The sequence below is a fragment of the Pygoscelis adeliae genome, unplaced genomic scaffold (genome assembly GCF_000699105.1).
Source record: "Pygoscelis adeliae isolate BGI_AS28 unplaced genomic scaffold, ASM69910v1 Scaffold154, whole genome shotgun sequence".
In the NCBI taxonomy this organism is placed as follows: Eukaryota; Metazoa; Chordata; class Aves; order Sphenisciformes; family Spheniscidae; genus Pygoscelis; species Pygoscelis adeliae.
In genome coordinates this window covers 4,302,354-4,320,555 of record NW_008825113.1, presented here as the reverse complement: position 1 = coordinate 4,320,555, position 18,202 = coordinate 4,302,354, and the positions used below count along the sequence as shown (strand labels likewise).

General features: G+C 38.6%; 1 protein-coding gene across 1 annotated transcript in view; it reads left to right on the top strand.

Moving 5' to 3' along the window:
- The window catches only part of DSCAM (Down syndrome cell adhesion molecule), a 413,163-nt gene that overhangs the window by 360,215 nt on the left and 34,746 nt on the right, over positions 1 to 18,202 (top strand). The window contains 5 exon segments of the mRNA XM_009328037.1: positions 1 to 25; positions 593 to 781; positions 3,140 to 3,430; positions 8,700 to 8,876; positions 15,553 to 15,583. The exon segment at positions 1 to 25 is cut by the window's left edge and continues 32 nt beyond it. Coding sequence (XP_009326312.1) covers positions 1 to 25; positions 593 to 781; positions 3,140 to 3,430; positions 8,700 to 8,876; positions 15,553 to 15,583 — 713 coding nt within the window.

The following is an 18,202-nucleotide window of genomic DNA, read 5'->3' as shown; positions in this document are numbered from 1 at the left end:
GACAATGGTGGCAGTTCTATCCGAGGTAATATAATTCAGGTTAATTGCAACTTCTTACTAAACTATCGTATGTTGATAGGATTGGTATATAATTATGAATGGCTACAAAAAAAGAAAACAAAGCAATCCGTATTCCTGTCAGCGCTTAATGTGCACTATCATCGTGATAACAGCTTTCAGTAAATTGCAGTTTCTCTTTGTGGTGGTTTAATCACAGATTTAATCACTTTCTTCCAGCATACCCTCAGCTGTTATGACAGTTACTCTCTCTGATTTTCCAGACATGTAATCCCTAACCATTCATTTTTGAGGGTCCAGGTTCATCATCTGGTCTTTGTTGCTGACTGAAGGGTATTTAGAAATGTCTATCCCTTTCTTTTCCCTTTGAAGCGATCATAAAAGTGGTATTTAAGCTGTTGTAAGGGTAGGCAAAATGTATTGCCTGGTATCTTTTAGTCAGGGGAGAGCTGTATGTCTTCCTGTGCATGGGATTTTTCTAGTTTTATTAGTTCTTTAAAATGACTTGTCATATTACCTGCAGAATTTGTGGTTTGTGTCTGGCTTATCGTTGCCATCTATACTTTCCCTGCAGGTTATATTTTGCAGTACTCGGAAGATAACAGTGAGCAGTGGGGTAGTTTCCCCATTAGCCCCAGTGAGAGGTCCTACCGTTTAGAAACACTGAAATGTGGCACTTGGTACAAGTTTACTCTAACTGCTCAGAACGGAGTGGGGCCAGGACGCATCAGCGAGATCATTGAGGCCAAAACACTTGGAAAAGGTACGTTGATTTCCATCCCCTTTGCTCACCTAAAGCTGTTGCATTCTGCTGTAGACCTGGGTTTGACGAGAAGACAGATATTTTACTATTATTGGCTTTGGAAACATTTCCAATTGTGTCCATGCTGCGACAGAAGAGGTTGTCACTGTGGGACTTGAAGCACGTACCAGCTGATATTCCTTCCTTATTTCTTTAATAATTTTCTTCTAAGATGGATTGGTAGATATTTGGGAAGGGGGTGTCTCCACTATCATAGGCTATAGCAATTCAACTACTGCTATTGCCATAAGGAAATTGTTTCCTCTCCTGTTGTAAAAATTCAGGGGTTTATTTGTCTGGATGTTGAAGGAAGTTGGGGAGTATATTTATGTGTGTGGAAATGGAGCCAATGCCTCATTTCTGCTCCAAGCTGGTATTGCAGAAGCCATGCAAGTAACACCCTTTGAAGAGGGTAAGTGTCAAAAATAAAGGAAAAGTTTGCATAAAGCTCTGCAAGGAGAAACAGCCAAAATTTGTGGAATTCTTAGCTAACTCAGCAATGGTTCCCATGGTCCTGGTTGCTGAGGGTAGTTCCACATTGAAAGTATGTGTTAGAATTATGAGCAAGTTTTGCAACAGACCTTCTTAAAGAGGCACTTTAGAAAGTCTTACCTGTAAGTCAACGGAGTGGAGTAGCTTTGCGTAATGCTCTAAAGATCACCTCATCTTGCGTCTCTTCATCGGTTGTAAGAAATACCCTGATTTGGGAGCAGTTTCATAATAAAGATAGTTTACTGTGATAGGTACATCTGCTCTTCTTTATGCTATTCATCACACCTGTGCTGTTGCAGATCTCCTAAGCATCACAGCAAGGTAAACATTTCATTTAACACTCACTGGCATAGGGAAGACTTGGTATGCGGTGGATGTGATTGGTATGACTTGCTGAAGCTCAGGGGAGACTGCAGATCAGCTGTGTACATGCTGAGATAATCAGTAGTCAGGGAGGATGATCTGCTGACCTTAAAGAAATGGACATTTAGAGAAGTAGAAGTTGAGTGTTCTAGCTTTCTTAGCATGAAACGTAAGGTTTACACATGCTTCAGATAACATCCGAATGGTTAATGAGAAAGCAGATCTCCCGACCTTTTGAGTTTCTCTGTTACTTGATATACATGCCTGGAAACTACCCGTGTTACATTTACAGACTGAACCAGATACTATGTGATTTAGAATGCTGAGATCATTCTAATTAATGTGAGAGCTCCAGAAGCATCTCTGTCCAAACCTATTAACAGAGCCAGTTGAAATAGTTCATAATACACAGCAGGTTCACCAGTTTCTTTTAGATTCTTGTAGAATTTAGAGAAGAGTACATTTTGCTACATCTTGTCAAGGCACAAGAATGGCAAAAAGACTCTCATTGGATAAGTAATCCTTTATTATATAGAATAATAAAGCACATTATAGATAATTTTCATCACATTAGGTGTAACTGCCAATAGTAAAAACCCCTTGTTTCTGCTAAGCAAATAACAATGATACTTTTAAGTGCTCTACAGTAATATTTAATATAAATAACATTTCTTGATGACCTGTCTTGTCCACCTACTGTCATTATTTCAATTCTAAGGTGCCATTTTTACTGTCATTACTCCTGTATTATGTAGGACTGTCAAAAAAACTTTAATGTATATATCAACAGAAACCAACATTTGATCCCAAAGCAGGACAAGTAAATAGAAATGTTATCCCCTTTCTGAATGGAAACATCTTAACTTAGAAATACAAATTTCAAAGTATATATTATTTTCAAATATATCATGTGCAATGTCAACATATTAATATTTTTAAAAATTTGATTTTTACTTGCAAGTTCTTCAAAATTGTCATTTTCCGCAAATGAAAGCCTCCGCACTCTCAAACAAAATTGTGTTCAATTCCACTTCAAAAGAAGACTAGACCACCAGTGGACACTCTTCAAGTGTATTTGCCTCCTATGGTACTTCTACATGGTGTTCTGAACCCTTTCTTTTTTGCATAGCAGTGAGCAGGGGCATTTACTGATATGAAGTGTCTGCACTAGATTTACTAGTTGACTCGTGCCAGTCCACGCAAACCGGCAAGCCAGGTCCATGCAGAGATGTATGGGGTTTTTTTCACATATGGATTTGAAAATCTAGGTTTGTGAGTCTGGCACAAAGTGTGAAAAAAACATTTAAGAAGGGGGGGTGCGCGGAGGGAAAGTTGAATATATAACCATTGAGTTTAAGATGAAGTCAGGATTGACCTAGAAATTATTCTCTTAATTTTATATTTTTGAGAGTCCTATATCTGTAATACTTAAGCATTTAACTTGAAATATATCATTGCTTCTAGAGCCACAATTTTCGAAGGAACAAGAGCTTTTTGCTAGTATCAACACCACGAGAGTGAGGCTGAACCTGATAGGCTGGAATGACGGTGGCTGCCCCATCACCTCCTTCACCCTGGAGTACCGGCCATTTGGGACAACAGTCTGGACAACCGCTCAGCGGACATCCCTGTCAAAGTCCTACATACTGTATGACCTCCAGGAGGCAACCTGGTACGAACTGCAAATGAGAGTATGCAACAGTGCTGGCTGTGCAGAGAAACAAGCCAAATTTGCAACACTCAATTATGATGGCAGTAAGTATATCTTTTTATTTATATGTCTGAGATACTGTTTTTACCCTAATTTCTTATGTGATTTTTTTGCTTGTCTTTCTTTCTTTTTTCCCCCCATAAACCCCTTTTTTTGAATCTGCTAGCCATGCTGACAGAGGGCTAACAGTCTCAAAGACGTAAAATGCTTACTGATTTCATGACAGTAGGCAGAAAAGAGGAAAAGTGTTTATTTGTCCTCACTGAGGAAAAGCTCCAGCGCCAAAGTCAATCAACCATGACACACGTAACCATAGGACACTAGGTGTCATTAGTTCCAGTGGTCACAGAAGCACTTGCTAGTATTTCATGCGTCTCTTCCATGAAATTTTTGTCTTCCATACAATTGGCTCCTGTAGCCATTCACAGCGGTGGCTGGCCTCATTGCTATTCCATGCAATGTCCTTGTGACACAGCTCAAAACCCATTATGTGGCACAACGGAGCAGCTAACTAGCTTGTCTTCCAGGAAAGCCTCCAGACAACATCCTCCAAGGGCAAAGCAATGGCAATGCTATTATCCGTATTTACACACAGGGGAAAGTGAAACTAATGGTGGTGACAGATGGCTCTGTCATGCCCAGCAGCAGGGCACAGGGGATGAAGGAATTGTTGCAGCCTGCCCTTCTGCCAGGGGTTACTGCCCACCCTGCAAAAGCCAGAACATGAGGGCAAGAGCAAACATGCCAATATGTCAGTCATATTTATTGAAAGTGATGGTGGCACATGTGTGCTTCTGCTGACTCTATAGTGGGAAATGGACGTATTTCTGGCAAAAAGGCAACAGAGATGGCTCCAGATGGCAATCTCCTTAATTGCTTTAGTGTGAATTGCCAGAGCTTTTCTGGAGACATCCAGTGTAAAATTTTGTTGTGTTGCCAGGGATATTGTGCTGTATTGTGCAATCACTTGGCGACATCTGTACTGTTAGATTAAACAACAGGACTAGTGAGCAAGTTCAAACAAGAACTGATAATTGTCCAGTGACAGCACCAAATTGTTAATCGTTCATAACTGTGTTGGTAAAACATCTCCCCGCCACAGTTTTGTCCCACACAAACCAGCATTCTCCAGGACAATACCCATGTATGGCGCAGGGAAGAGCAAGCAACAGGGACCATTCCCGGTCAGAAATATGGGATATGAATCAGGCAGGGTTTAAACCTCTGCATCTTACACATCCTCTACTACTATCCCAGTCTTTGCGCTAGGTACTCATCAGTTGCAGATAATTAACAACACATGCCCTCATGGCTCACCCTTTTGCAAATAGCACATCCCCTCATGTTTTTCTGTGAAAATGTCATTTTTGTAAGCTGCCTCACAGCCCTCACATTATTTCAGACACTCTAAAAAATTAAGAGAAAGATTTTGTCTCAGCACTTTGGAAACCAAGATCCAAGTAGTTATTACACAAATGCTGCCAGGTCTTGCCAGGTAGACTTGGGACCTGTTTTACTGAGCAATATAGATGTTGTCAATAATAACTGTATCACGTATTATGAGTTAATTTCTTGCCCCTTTACTTAGCCTATCCTCTTTTCTTTCCAGTATCTTTCTACAGGCAGCATCCAACTTTCAGTGATCTTTTTTTTACATCCACAATTATTGTTACATATGTATAACTGGGGCAAACAGTCTTAAGCCATACCTTAAAATGAGATTATATGAAAATGTAAGTCCAGAGCCTTAAACTCCCACTGATGGCAGTGAAATCAAATGTATGCTTACAATGAACTGATTTGAAATGTTGTCAGACTCTGATTTTTGGACCTTGGTTTCACATACTGTGACCTGCACGCCATTTGATTTTGTGTGTTGCTGTATGACAACTTTAAAAGTGAGAAAATGAAACAATAAAAATATTTATAGCATTAAATTTCCTGGGCCACTGCTTCTGGTCGGCTAGAAAATTTCTCATTTACAGCATTGATGGCTTTGTTTATCAAGCGTGCTTTGCCAGGACTATATTTTGCCTTGGAGAAGCAGCATGATGTCAAATACTGACCACAAGGTTGAGAGGCTGGAAGGCTTCCGTGGCTGCAAAAGCAAATTTCAGTTTTCAAGTTTTCTGAATTTGTTATATTTGGTGCAGAACTAAAATGATAAGTTGATTATTATTATCATTAATGAAAATGAAGACAATCTATTCCCACATAAGGGATTTCATAGAAGAAATGTTTCAGTGCTTCTAAAGCAAAATTTGTCCTTACAGAGTCCCAGCTCCCCATTCATTTGTTCCTTGGTAAGCTGCGTAGGCTTAAGGCACTTCAGATTTGGCAAATAGTGTCTGATTAGAAATTAACATTTTCTATGAATACTTCATGCAGAAATTTTTGCTTTCATAGAAAGTGAATTTTTCATTTACAGAAAGCATGCCAGTGGAAATTTTTGGGCAGCTCTGCTTTTGAGTGCTAACCCTACCTCTACCATTGATTCGTCTTGTGATGTGAGATTAGTGCCTTCCAGCTTCTAGGGGTCACAGCTGCCTTAGGATAAAACAGATACAAGGATAGGACTTTGAAGATTAGATAATACATGTGCAAAAGTTCTAGGATACCAAATGCTAAGAACAAGCTTAGGAGCTTTAGCAGTCTTAAGATAAAGCCTTTGTAAACTTTGTAGAAACCCTTGAGTCTTTCAGTCATTTTGTTTGGACTGCAGTAGCTGATTGTTATCTGTGATAGAGCTCCTGAGAAATATCATGGCTAAGTATCCTTTACCTTAAATCTCTTCATGGAGAATTAGGTCAAAAGGTTAATGGCAGATCTACGTGCAACTTTTTACTTTCCGTTCTAAAGTATATATATATGCGTATGTTTCAGCTAACCATTTTCAGCTCACAGATTTTATGACCTTCCTGCCCCTTGTTTTTCAGAATATTTGCACTCAATACTTAAGAAGATATTTTTAGCAATGGCCAGCTGTAGTGTGTAGTGCTGCAAAGGAGCTTCCTGACTCAGAGATCAGCTACTCAGTAACCCTGACATTAAATCAGATCAGCTTGGTAGCTGCTCTAAACTATGCTAATTGATTCTAGCCCACCAGGGGACTTCCAACCATGAAGAACAGTTAGGACACAGGAAAACACTTGGTAGTCCTAATGTCGCAAACTGCAATGGGAGATGCTGGAAGGGCTGCAACATAGGGGAAAATGGGGTCAGAGACATTCAAATTACAACTTCTGTGAAGCACCAGTAAAGCAGGCTAACAAAGGGCGATGGTGAACTGACCTGGAAAAAACCCCAAACCCTCCCAATTTGTCTGTGACTTTGTTCTGAGAAAAGCTTTGACTATTCCACTCCTAGCCAACACACAGAATGACAACAAATGTCAAAATGGTGTTTTCTCAATGGATAGCAGGTTTAGGTCTTGGTAGTTTCTAATACAATTACTGAATATCCACAAATGGATAATGTGAAGGGTATATAAACTTGCGGTATGTTTTTTTTAATTAAGCTTGTACTGCCTGTATATAGCATTATGAGGTTTACACTTTACTTGGAAGAGCTATGGAAAATGATAATCGTTTACCTAAACACTTAAGGTTTAACTGAAATTTAGGCCACTCTAATTTGATTTGCATCGAAGTATTAAGGAGAGCAAGACATAATTTTAGGTAATATTGAAACCAACAGTCCTTAGCTAATGGTCTGTGTGACTTTAATTCAGAGAAAAATTTGGCCCTGTATTCAGAAGGGTTTAGGAGGATTTAGAGACTGTTATTAGTATTACCTTCAAGAGCTTGAAGTTCCTTCTATTTCTTCATCTAATCATTTTCTTTGCCTTTAGAGTAGTGCAAAAACTGTATCTCAGTTAAGACAAGATGAAAAAATCCTGCTGTGTGTTTATTCCAAGAAATGGAAAATTAGAAAAAGAAGGAAAATTATGGGGAAGAACTGCAATGGAACAGTAGAAAAATATTCAAAATGCAATTGTAAGAAAATAAATTTTCCAAAGTACATGATATAGGTTTGGATGGTTGTAGCTTTTCTGTTTATCTCCATCCCTTTAGGGAACTACTCTTCTCATTATATGCAACTCAAATAGCTCTTCTGAAAAAACATGGCTTAGAATTCTACATTTTCACTGTCATTATGGCACTCACATTGTACTGCATCATATCACAATTTTTTTTTTCTGATACTGTATGGTACATAATGAGATATAACTATATCACACAATGCAGCAATTAAAATGTAAAAAAGGATGTGCCTGTTTTTCTATCTCACCCTCCTAACCTTTTAGCAAGTAAGTAGCCACTTTTATGTTTCAGTAGCTGTTTAAAATTGAATAGCTTCCATAGAAACTCATCATAGTTCACAATACTTGCGCGTTTCTACGTATTTCAAAAAAATCTGTATTTTATAGCCTCATTTGTGGTTGCACTCAGCAGTTTAATAGTAATCAGGAAATGAGTGAGAAGCCTTCCATGACTAAAGAGCCTTCCAAAGAAAGTGCTGCAGTCTTCTCACGTCCTTTAGAAATACAGAAAAAAGAATTGAAAAGTTCAAGTATTATATATCACCAGGAAGCCAGATATATTCAAAATGCAAATATGTCCCAAAATGAAAAAGTGAGCTGCCTGCTGGTGCCAGTAGTTTGTAGATTCATTTCCCTCATTTCACTCTCAAAATTTGATTGTTTCTATCCAGTGTTACTCTCCTGTTTTACTGATGAGCATAATGTCGGACACTCTTTAGCAAATCAGCATCAGGTTGGCTATCTGAATTTCAGATCAATATCACTGCTGCACCCCTAAGACGTGATATAAGAATGTTTCTGTGCAAAGGATTCATCTGATGTATGTAGCACAAAATGAACTTTGTCGAATACGTTCCTTACAAAGAAAAGCCCAGCAGAAAATATGAATGTGTTGCAGCAGTGCAATTTTCCCACACTAAGGAGTAGTATACATAGGTACTGAGATCTTTTACAGCTTTGTAATGATTTAATATGACTTAAAATTAATCGTAGCATTTGACTGTGTAACGGGCATGGTTTTCTTTCATCAATGAATGCCCCTCTTCTCGATTTCTGATAATCTATGAATCTCTGCAGTCAGTACCTTGTTACCAGTGTGACTGGTTACGTGTGCATGGCCATTACACATGCAAACATAGCATCCGCCCTGAACATGACAAATCCTTCTTAATGTTCTGCATGCAGCTGAAGCATATAACATGCCGTATTCCCTGAGAACTCAATCTTTTGTCTTCATTAATAGGCATCTAATATCATGACACTGTTTCCAGGTACAATCCCTCCACTCATTAAGTCAGTTGTGCAAAGTGAGGAAGGCCTGGCAACCAATGAAGGGCTAAAGATGCTGGTGACCATTTCCTGTATCTTGGTTGGGGTCTTGCTGCTTTTTGTGATGCTGCTGATCGTGCGGAGGAGGAGGAGGGAGCAGAGGCTGAAGAGGCTGCGAGGTAAGATGACAGCTGTGGCACTTATTTCTGCATGTGCATACTCCCTGAACATGAAAGTACAAGTGGGGCTGCATGTGATCAAACTGTTCAGTCCCCCGCTGGTGTCATTTTGCTGCAATATGTAACAGACATGAGGTAACAAAGCATATGTGTTTTCTACAGAAATTCCTTCTTTTTCATTTGGTAGTAAGTTTCTAAAAAATTACTCTTGCATCCATTGTTATTATTTTGCATGGGGAAAGGAAAATAATTCTCATGTGTTGGTGTTTGTTTTCCTTTTTTTTGTTGTTGTTTGTTGCCCTTGTGAATGGTCTCAATAACCTAAAATCATTTTTTTTTAAGGGTAAAACCAGATGTTCTGAAGATGGGGGGATTTCAGTTTTCCAGCAGATGCAAACCATGATTCCCAAATTATAAAATGAAAGTAGTCACATGTTAGTAGGCTAGAAAACACAACCAGATATTCTCGGATTTGTTACCACATCTTTTTCCCTATGATGTATTATAACAGAACTATTGCAACAGCATTTCATTGTTCACTGAACTTTCATTGTTGCTGACCTGTACTTTTCTCTAATCCTATTCAAATTCAGGATTTTGCTATGTGAATAGGTTTTAGATCTGTAAATTTGTTCAAGATTTGTTCAGTCTTCTAGTAAATACCCCTGGCTGAGCCACAGCCAGGTTTTCGACCCTTGCAGTCTGCCACTTCTGCACTTGGCCCTGTAGGTTTTGCACTAGCACATGACAGCAGACCTTACACTGAAAGTATTTGGGAAAAAGCCTTTCAAATCACACACTGAATAAATAGTAAAGTGATTTATCATCTGCAAAAATAAGTCTAATCATTTCCAAGAGCCACCAAATTGTTCACTTATTTGTATTTTAACCAAAATATGATCATGATATATATTAAAGCCAGGGCCAACCCTGCATATTCCATCTCACCTTACCATCTACTTGTCTCTCTTCTGGGTCTTGTTTTGTCTTTTGCAACAATATTTTGGATGTTTTTACAAAAAAAGACAGAGATTCAGGGCTCTTAAGCATGGGCAAATTTGTAGATCAAGATGACAACTAGCCTTATGGTTAACACACAGCTCTGGAAATCAGGGCATCTGGATGCTTTAGCTTGTATAACAACTTTGTCATTCAAAATCTTTTAAGTCATTTACCTCTGTGCAGTTTTTTTCATCAAAAAAGTGGTGGGTTAAAGGTGAAGAAAGTGTTATCTTATCTTCTCAGAAATACTGTGGAATTCCATCCAGTAACGAGCAGGATATTTTGAGCTCCTTGACTCCAGGAAATGATGGCTGTGCATATCTAGTTTTTCATGGTTAATTTACAAGTATTCATAGATTCTTGAGTTACAGTCCCTTAAGGAAGGCTGATGATGACTGGCCAGTATGGTTTTTGCATAACATGAGACTTCTCTGAATTATTTCATCTCAGAATATAGGAATTTAGAAAAATATCTGATCTTCACTTAAACATAGGCAGTGACAAAGAATTCATCAGTACTTTTGATAAAAGTCATCAGTATTTAACTACCATTTCTGTAAAAGTTGCATCTCACTTCTTATCTGAATTTGTCAAGTTACAGCTTGACGTCCCAGCCATCTGGTCCTGTTACACTTCTGTCTGCCGTACAGGGACTGGAGTTCTTTTTTGTATCGTATTTTCAGTCTCTGAGGATATTCCTTTTACATGGTGGTAACCAAGTAATTTCTTCATGTTTTCATTGGTAAATGAAACAGATGAATCTTCTTTAATTTTTCTCTGTAGTCTTCCTATCAATTATTAATTTCAAGGCTTTTATCTCATCCCTTTGCAATCTTTAGGTCGCTTTCCTCATCTGTGCATGCTAGAAATTAACATAGTATACTAGCAACAGAGCAACAGACATATCAGCATCAGATAGAGAGGTAACAGCCTTTCTTCTTTCCCTTTACGGTCTTCTGTCTGTATCTGCAAGGATCACCTTTTTGGGTACAGCATTATTTTTAGAGTTTGCTTTTAACGTCTTATCCATTGAGATCACCTGGCAATTCTCTGATTGCAGTGCAACAGGATAACATTCTCCATTGTATAGCTATGGCTTGTATTCTTGATATATGACCTTATACTAATACAGATACCTTGCTAACTTGTGGCCAGCCTACCTGATGATCCAGATTGCTATGCCTTAATGACCTGGCATTTTCATTGTATTTTAGCTGCCTAATTCTTGTGTAATTTTCAAACTTTTATCAGATATTATTTCATTTACTCCAGACCACTGATAAAAGTACCAAGTGTGATGTCCCATGGTGCACGATGAAAAGAAATACTAAACAATGACTGTCTCTTAAAATTGCATTTTGAATATGTTGAAACCCATGTAAAATGGCTGTTGTGTTAATATTTTGCATCATGCAACTTTGTTATTAAAATAATTTGAGATACCAAAACTTTGCTCTAGAGAAATATAAATATAATATTTTAATGCTATTTAATCATATCTCAGTGAGAGTTTTTCCAATGTCATCAATTCTCAGTGGATTTTAATCTCATTTTAAAAAAATCAACTTTGACGTGGCTGATTGACCACAAGCCTATATTGATTGACCTCAATTATTCCATCTCCTTTAATTCATTTCACCAAGTTTCATTCCATTTTTTTCATCTTTTTGCTCATTGCCAAGGTCATATTGATAGGACTTCAGTAATTCAGATTTTTTTTGTTCATTCTTTTTGAAGACTGATCCCATGTTAGCCATTTCCTGCTCTTCTGAAGATTACTTCATGTTCTAAAAGTCTTATTGACAATCAGTATTGCTGTTCCAGAGAACTCCTTAGTAAGTTCTCTAAAAAAATCCTGCGTGCAAGTTTTTCTGATCTCCTAACAAAAAAAAAAGTCTTGCTTTAGTAGTTGTTGTGTTCAACTTTCATCTGAATTAAATTTGAAATTGAAATCCTGTCATTATCACTTGATATGTATCGCCTGGTGGGGTTTCTCTGAGGTACAGGACTCATTTTTCCTAAATCATGATTCTACCGTCGACTTTCCTCTAGTCTACATCAGAAATAATAGTTTCCACAGCGGGACCTTCTAAATGAATTTATACAAGTTACAAACATAATTCTTGCTTTTGTGGTTCCAGGAGGTGCATTTTCTTTGAACTTGCTTGACAAAGAGGCGTGGGAATTGCAGATTTATTTGCAGTACATTCTGCATGCAAACATTTGTATCTGTGCTTATAGACAATGGGTTGTGGTTCCAGTTTCTGTGGGGTAAAATATAGCATAAGAACAGCAGTCTCTCCATTCTTAATCCTTTTACTCCTTGTTTTAGCATGTAGTGACAGGTAAACCTTTGTCTTCCTCCTGTGTCATGCCCAGTATGATTTATTTCTCCAGGAGTACTCTGTTTGGAAAGAAAGCATAGTTTTCAGAAAAGCCCTACTTTTTGCCCAGTTTAGTAGTTCCACAGGTCAGGTCACAAGAAGGTCAATTGACTGCTGGAGTTCATGCAGCCATTCAGTAGGTCAGCATATATTACAAGAGAAACCTGATGACTTCCCACTCTTCCTCCTTACTATTAACCTAGCTCCACTACTACCGTAATAGTTTTACCTTTGTTTTAAAATGCAACCCACCTTAATCCAAGCAGAAAGTATCAGCGTGGCATGATAGTTCAGAAGTGGCAGCATGCAATTTAAAACAGTATCATGGCCCCTGATTTCCCAGGGGGCAAGCCAAATGTGTTAAGCATTTTAAAGGCGGCTGCCCCAGCAAATGGAAGTGAGGGCTGTCGCTGGGTCGGTGCCTGACGCAGTCATGTGTCAAACCCACAGTGAAGAGCAGTTTGTCTTTTTCACTAAGGCACGGGGTGATGCTTGGCTGGAGCGGGAGATAGCCCCCTTCACTCTGTCATTCATGGCCTCCCCGAGCCCTGTTTTCCCCACCTGAAATCTGGGAGGTAGGACACTGGCTGGGTTACTGACTCATTTTATGAAGTATTCTCAATTTACTGATCAAAAGTGTAATGTAGGAAATACACATTACAATCTGTGGTCTATACTCATTTGTTTGTGAAACTAGCATTACCCCTGTATCTGATGTTTTTAACACACTGTTAGCATATTCAGTTGCTTTTACGCTCCTGGGTTTTGCTTTGACAGATACAGAAGATCCCTTATCTTCTTGGGACATTTGTTTTGGTCCAGTCCTACACTAACCTGTGTGCCCAGTACAGCCATCATTAACTACAGTAATGCTGCTGAGCATTGTAAAAATCTGCTTGAATAATTAGTACATTTAAACCCTGCTGATGGAGTTACTTTTTTTTTTTGCAGTACTTCCCCGTTCACCTTTTGACATGTAACATGATCTTGCATGATGCCTCATGTTATTTTCAACCAAAGATGCACGATCTCCTTTGCATCTCATTGACCAAGAATGCATATATGTTAATGAGCATTTGAATATGTGCCACATACATTTAATGGTGAGAACGTAAGGTTTTTTCCAGAGGCAGCATGGAACTCAGCTATATGCTGTGCAACACCTGAGAACATGTGCGGGAGGTTGTTTGTCATTTAATCCTGGTAAAGAAATGTAAGAAGCAAACTGAATGACATTGGGCCAAGCAACCTTCAACTTTGTCCCTTCAGCTTTTCTTGAGTTGTGAATTACTTGCACAAGTATCCATAGTCTTCACTTAAGGAGGCAGCAATTGCTTCACAAAAGCTGCTAGCTGAATGAAAACAATATTTGCTTATTAAATCACACTTATTATGTGTGCCGGAGGGAGAATGTTTGCATAGTCTCTTCATGATCCTAGTGCTGCTAGAATAACAAGAAGCATCATAAAGTTTGCTGAAAAAAAAACATGACTTAGAACCAGACCTTCTTTTTTTTTTTTTGTATTCTTCAAAAGAACTGGGTCTCTTCCTGCGTCCCTAGAAGTCAGTAGCAAAACTCTCTCTGATGTCATTTGGGAGCAGCAGCAGTGGTAGTTTGGTTTATGACTGATGATAAAGACATTGTCATCTACTATGAAGTACCATTTATAAGAGTATTAACAGCAAAAGGCAATCCCAAACAAAGTGAAAAATAGAAAGTCTGAGTGCCTAAATGGAGCACTGTTTGGATTAAATGGGACATCTCAGATGAAGAGTCCTTCCCTCCACCAGGAATCTGCCACGCTTTGTGCTGATAAGGGATAGGGGAAGGTCAAAAATAAAGAAGGGGAGCAAACAGACCTAGAGGAAGCACAGAATTTCAGCTTCTCCAGTAGTAGGTGAGGAATAAAGCTTAAGACAGGCAAGCTGGCACAACATCAGAGAAACAGAATGTAGAAAGTGGATGGAAGGGGTTTTGTTGAGATTTTTTTATTAATAAAATGAGCCCTTTGTCCATTCTTTTTAAAAATTAGTACAAATATAGCCAGAGCAATGCATTAAGATGGTGGTTTGTTTCTGCCTGCATCCTCTGAATTTTAAAAGCAGGATATTTAATGGATCACAAGCAAGGAAATTGTTGTAGATGTAGGAGACCCAAGAGGTGATTAAGACATGAAAAAGGTGAGATGGAGAAAACAAAGACAAATTCAGTAAATGTCTTGGCAGGTGCTGGTAGATTTACAAGCAGCAGATAAAAGAAGAAATTTGAAGTTTCACATAACAGGAGAGTTGCTTGAAGACTTAGAACTTGGAATTGTTTTCGTCTCAGATTTGCTTCACTTGGTTGCACAAAAGGCTGCTTTGTTGCTGTGTGATATACTTAAGGACTCTGGAGTCAGCATTTTTGAGTGAGTTTGTTTAGCGGCAGACTGCAGGAGAAGAAAGCATAGCTGTCTATTTTTGCTGAATAATACTACAGAACTTGTTATAGTATGTTGATAAAGTTTTACAGAAAGCTACCTGAAGAACAGTGGGTGAACCACCCTTCAGCTATGTCTTTTGATCTGTTAAGTACCAGAATAATTATATCCCCAAAGGATTTTACGCTAATAATATCAGCAATGACAACAACAGGAGGAATATTTCTCCTTCAGCAGCACCCCGCTTTGCAGGGCTGAACCATGTGGGAATAAGCCACCTCCTGTTTTGTGTATAGACTGTCCTCTGAAGACCCAGTAGTAGTTTTGAATTATTGCTAGTGGAAAAGCATTCGTATTTGAGAGCAACCAAACAAGTTGACTCCTTGGAGACCTCCCTTGCTCAGACCTCCATGCAGTCAGGTTTGGTTTGGAAATGGCAGGTTGGCAACTGCTCATCCAGCTTGGGTTTGGCTCCTGCCCAGAGATGGACGTCAACATTTCTGTCTTCTTGCCTTTTCTTCCTTCCTCACCTGTTGACTTGCTAACCGTGGCATGAAGGAACAGAGATCCCCGTTATTTGTTAAACCGTTCCTCCTTCTGATAAGATTCTGTAGTTTTTTCTAGTTAAGCCAATGGTAGCTTGTACTTCTCTAAGCATCTTTGGTGCTACTGAGGAACTAAACAGGGCTGTCTGGGGCAGAAATGCAGTTTCAGCAAAAGTTGGGAGTTTTAGAGATTATTTTATTCTTGCCACTGATCTGAGAAACAGCAGTGGTTTTACACATGGCTAATTCAAATCACTTACTTCCTAATAATCCATCTATCAAATAGATTTTCATTTGTGATGACATTTCTTCTATTTTCTTCTAGATGCAAAGAGTTTGGCTGAAATGCTTATGAGGTAAGAATAGATTTAATGTTTTTAAATAGAAAAATGTCTGTCAACTATGGCATCGTATTTAAAAATTATTAGAGGGACCAATGGAGAAGTAAATCTTCTATTCCTAAATTCTTTTTCAAAATACACCATTTGACTGCTTGTTAAGAACTAGGACACGTTGTTTAGAAATGGGCGAAAAAAGACAATTTGTGGACAGTATCTGTGAGGGAATACGATGGTAAAAAACTGAGAACTCTTATGTTAGCAGATTAAATTATAGAAGCTATGTAGGTCCATTTGAACATTTTTCCTATTCAGAAAAACATTTTTGTAATCTGTACCAACGTAATTGCTCTTCAGAGACCATCTGATTGAAGGCAGTAAGTGCCTGGATGCGAATATCTCTAAACTTTACGGTTATATTTATGTAATTCACTATTGCTAGCTGCTTATACCCAAAGGTATAGAAGAGCAGGTAAATCCATTTATTATTTGTCAGTTCTGTTCCATCAGCTCAGCATCCAGAAATCTAATTCAGTTGTTGAATTGCAACAGAATGAATACTCTGGCACCACGATTCTTTCAAAGATGGAAATTTCATATCTTCAATGTTTATTGTTTTGTCTGGGGAAAATACTGAACTTTAAAACTGCTGCATATATTTGAAAATGGGATCACCAAGGGTTTATTTTTAAGTTCAAATGAGTTTTGGTTTGCTAGAAAATCTTTTTATTTTTAAGCAACAAATCTCAGAATGTCATAGATATTTTACCAAACGAACAGTACGCTAAACTTCCTTGCCCCTGATATACTTCACCTGTTGCTGTAAGAATATACTTACCAAAGGCATGGTGACAGATGGGTTTAGTGTAAACTCAGCTCTACGCCATCAGTCTGCAAATACATCTGAATAGTCCCACTGATGTTAACAAGACTGGTCATGCAGATCGGGTAATACCCTTCCTATCTGCCAGTTAGAAACCCCTGCTAGCAGCAGATTGCAGGTTTAAGCAACTTCAGGAAGATATGTTCTGATATTTTTCGATGTCGCAGAAAACAGCACAGATTAGCATACGCAGCAAGTCTGTTCCCTAAAGAAACCCAGCACAGACAGGCTGAAACTCCTGGATGAAGATATTCAGTCCCAGTGACAACCACACATAACACCTCTGCAAAACTGGTAAACCTCTGCCTTAACTCTGGTTAACTTCACTAGTCTTGTCGCCTCCTCTGCAATACCATTTCAGAGTCTCACTCCTCTGACGCTTAGAAAACTTTATCAAACTGCCAACTTAAGTGCCGAGTTTTGACCCAGTTTTTCCTCTGCTGATGTTGACCTTCAAATTAAAGAGCTGCTTCTGCCCTCCCTGCCTGATGAACTCAGAGAGCAGTCAGGTCCCTTCCCAGCCTTTAGTTCAGAGCTGTTTTTCTAGGTAACTCATCTGCCACCGTTTCTCTTTGCTTTTCTTTTCACCAGCATTGAAATATGATCATCAAGTCAGTTGCTCCCATCTCATTTATTAACAAATAATCTTGTTTTTATTAAATAGTCGTATTTTATATTTCTCTTCTGGAAGTGTGAACAAAGGCACATTACTATTACAACAAGACTTTAGAGGAAGTAGGGGATATAGGCCTACATTTGCAGATGCGTCATAACTTCGAGCTCTCAAAATGATGCTGTTGTGGGGAGCCTGCTTTCTACAGGCTAAATGCTCTGTCATTTGTGATAAATCTGTGAAATACCTCCAACCGAAACCTGAGCTACCCACCATCACTAGATGTTCCTGAAGATTTAGCATGTTAATAATCAAAGGATAATAAGCCCTCTCCAAAGCAATAGTCACATATTATAAAGCTCCTGATACTTTATATCTTTTAGTTTTCACCAAAATCTGCTATGATACATATATCAAGAAAGAGGGTATGCCATGGGTTATGCCTTGCTGTTTAAGTATGGGACAGAGAGCAGAAAAGATGATTCCCTGCTTGGTAGGAAGGTGTGAGGGATGGAGAGAGCTTTGTGTACCTTTCCCTTTGAGATTTTTATGAGCGTGTGTAAAGTGGATTAAGAATGGAGCTTTAGTCTTTGCTTTGAAAGTCACTGGCTTTGGATGTATAAGTCAAATGTCTGGGTGGCAGGATAAGCCCCAGAAGTTAGCAGTTTAACGGGAGCTGCACAACTTGTTGCTGATACCTTAATCGCGCAAGTAAAAATCCCTGCTGCTGTGCAATCACAGCTTTTTTATGTTTCTTTTGGGTGAAAGTGTTGGTCCAGCCAACTTCTTTGTAACAGTTCACTGTGAATCAGTATAGCAATTGACTGAACTTTTTAATTTTGAACACAAGGTGAGGAATCTTTTCTCCCCAAATATTCCTCTGTCAGGCTGATTATTTACAAGATTTAATTTTCCATATGTTTTTACAACAACCAGCGTAGACATCAGGAAACCGTGAGGTGGCCTGACTCTCTGCCAAAGACCCAGAATGACTTTGGGTTTACAGAGCACCATATTCAGTCCCTTTACATAACTAGCTTGATAGGTTTAACCCTCTCCTGTGCATACAGTTATTTTCGGTCACTCAAGTAAGTCTTTTTTTTATTGAAGATTCAGAAAGATTATTTAAAAGGGGGTATTT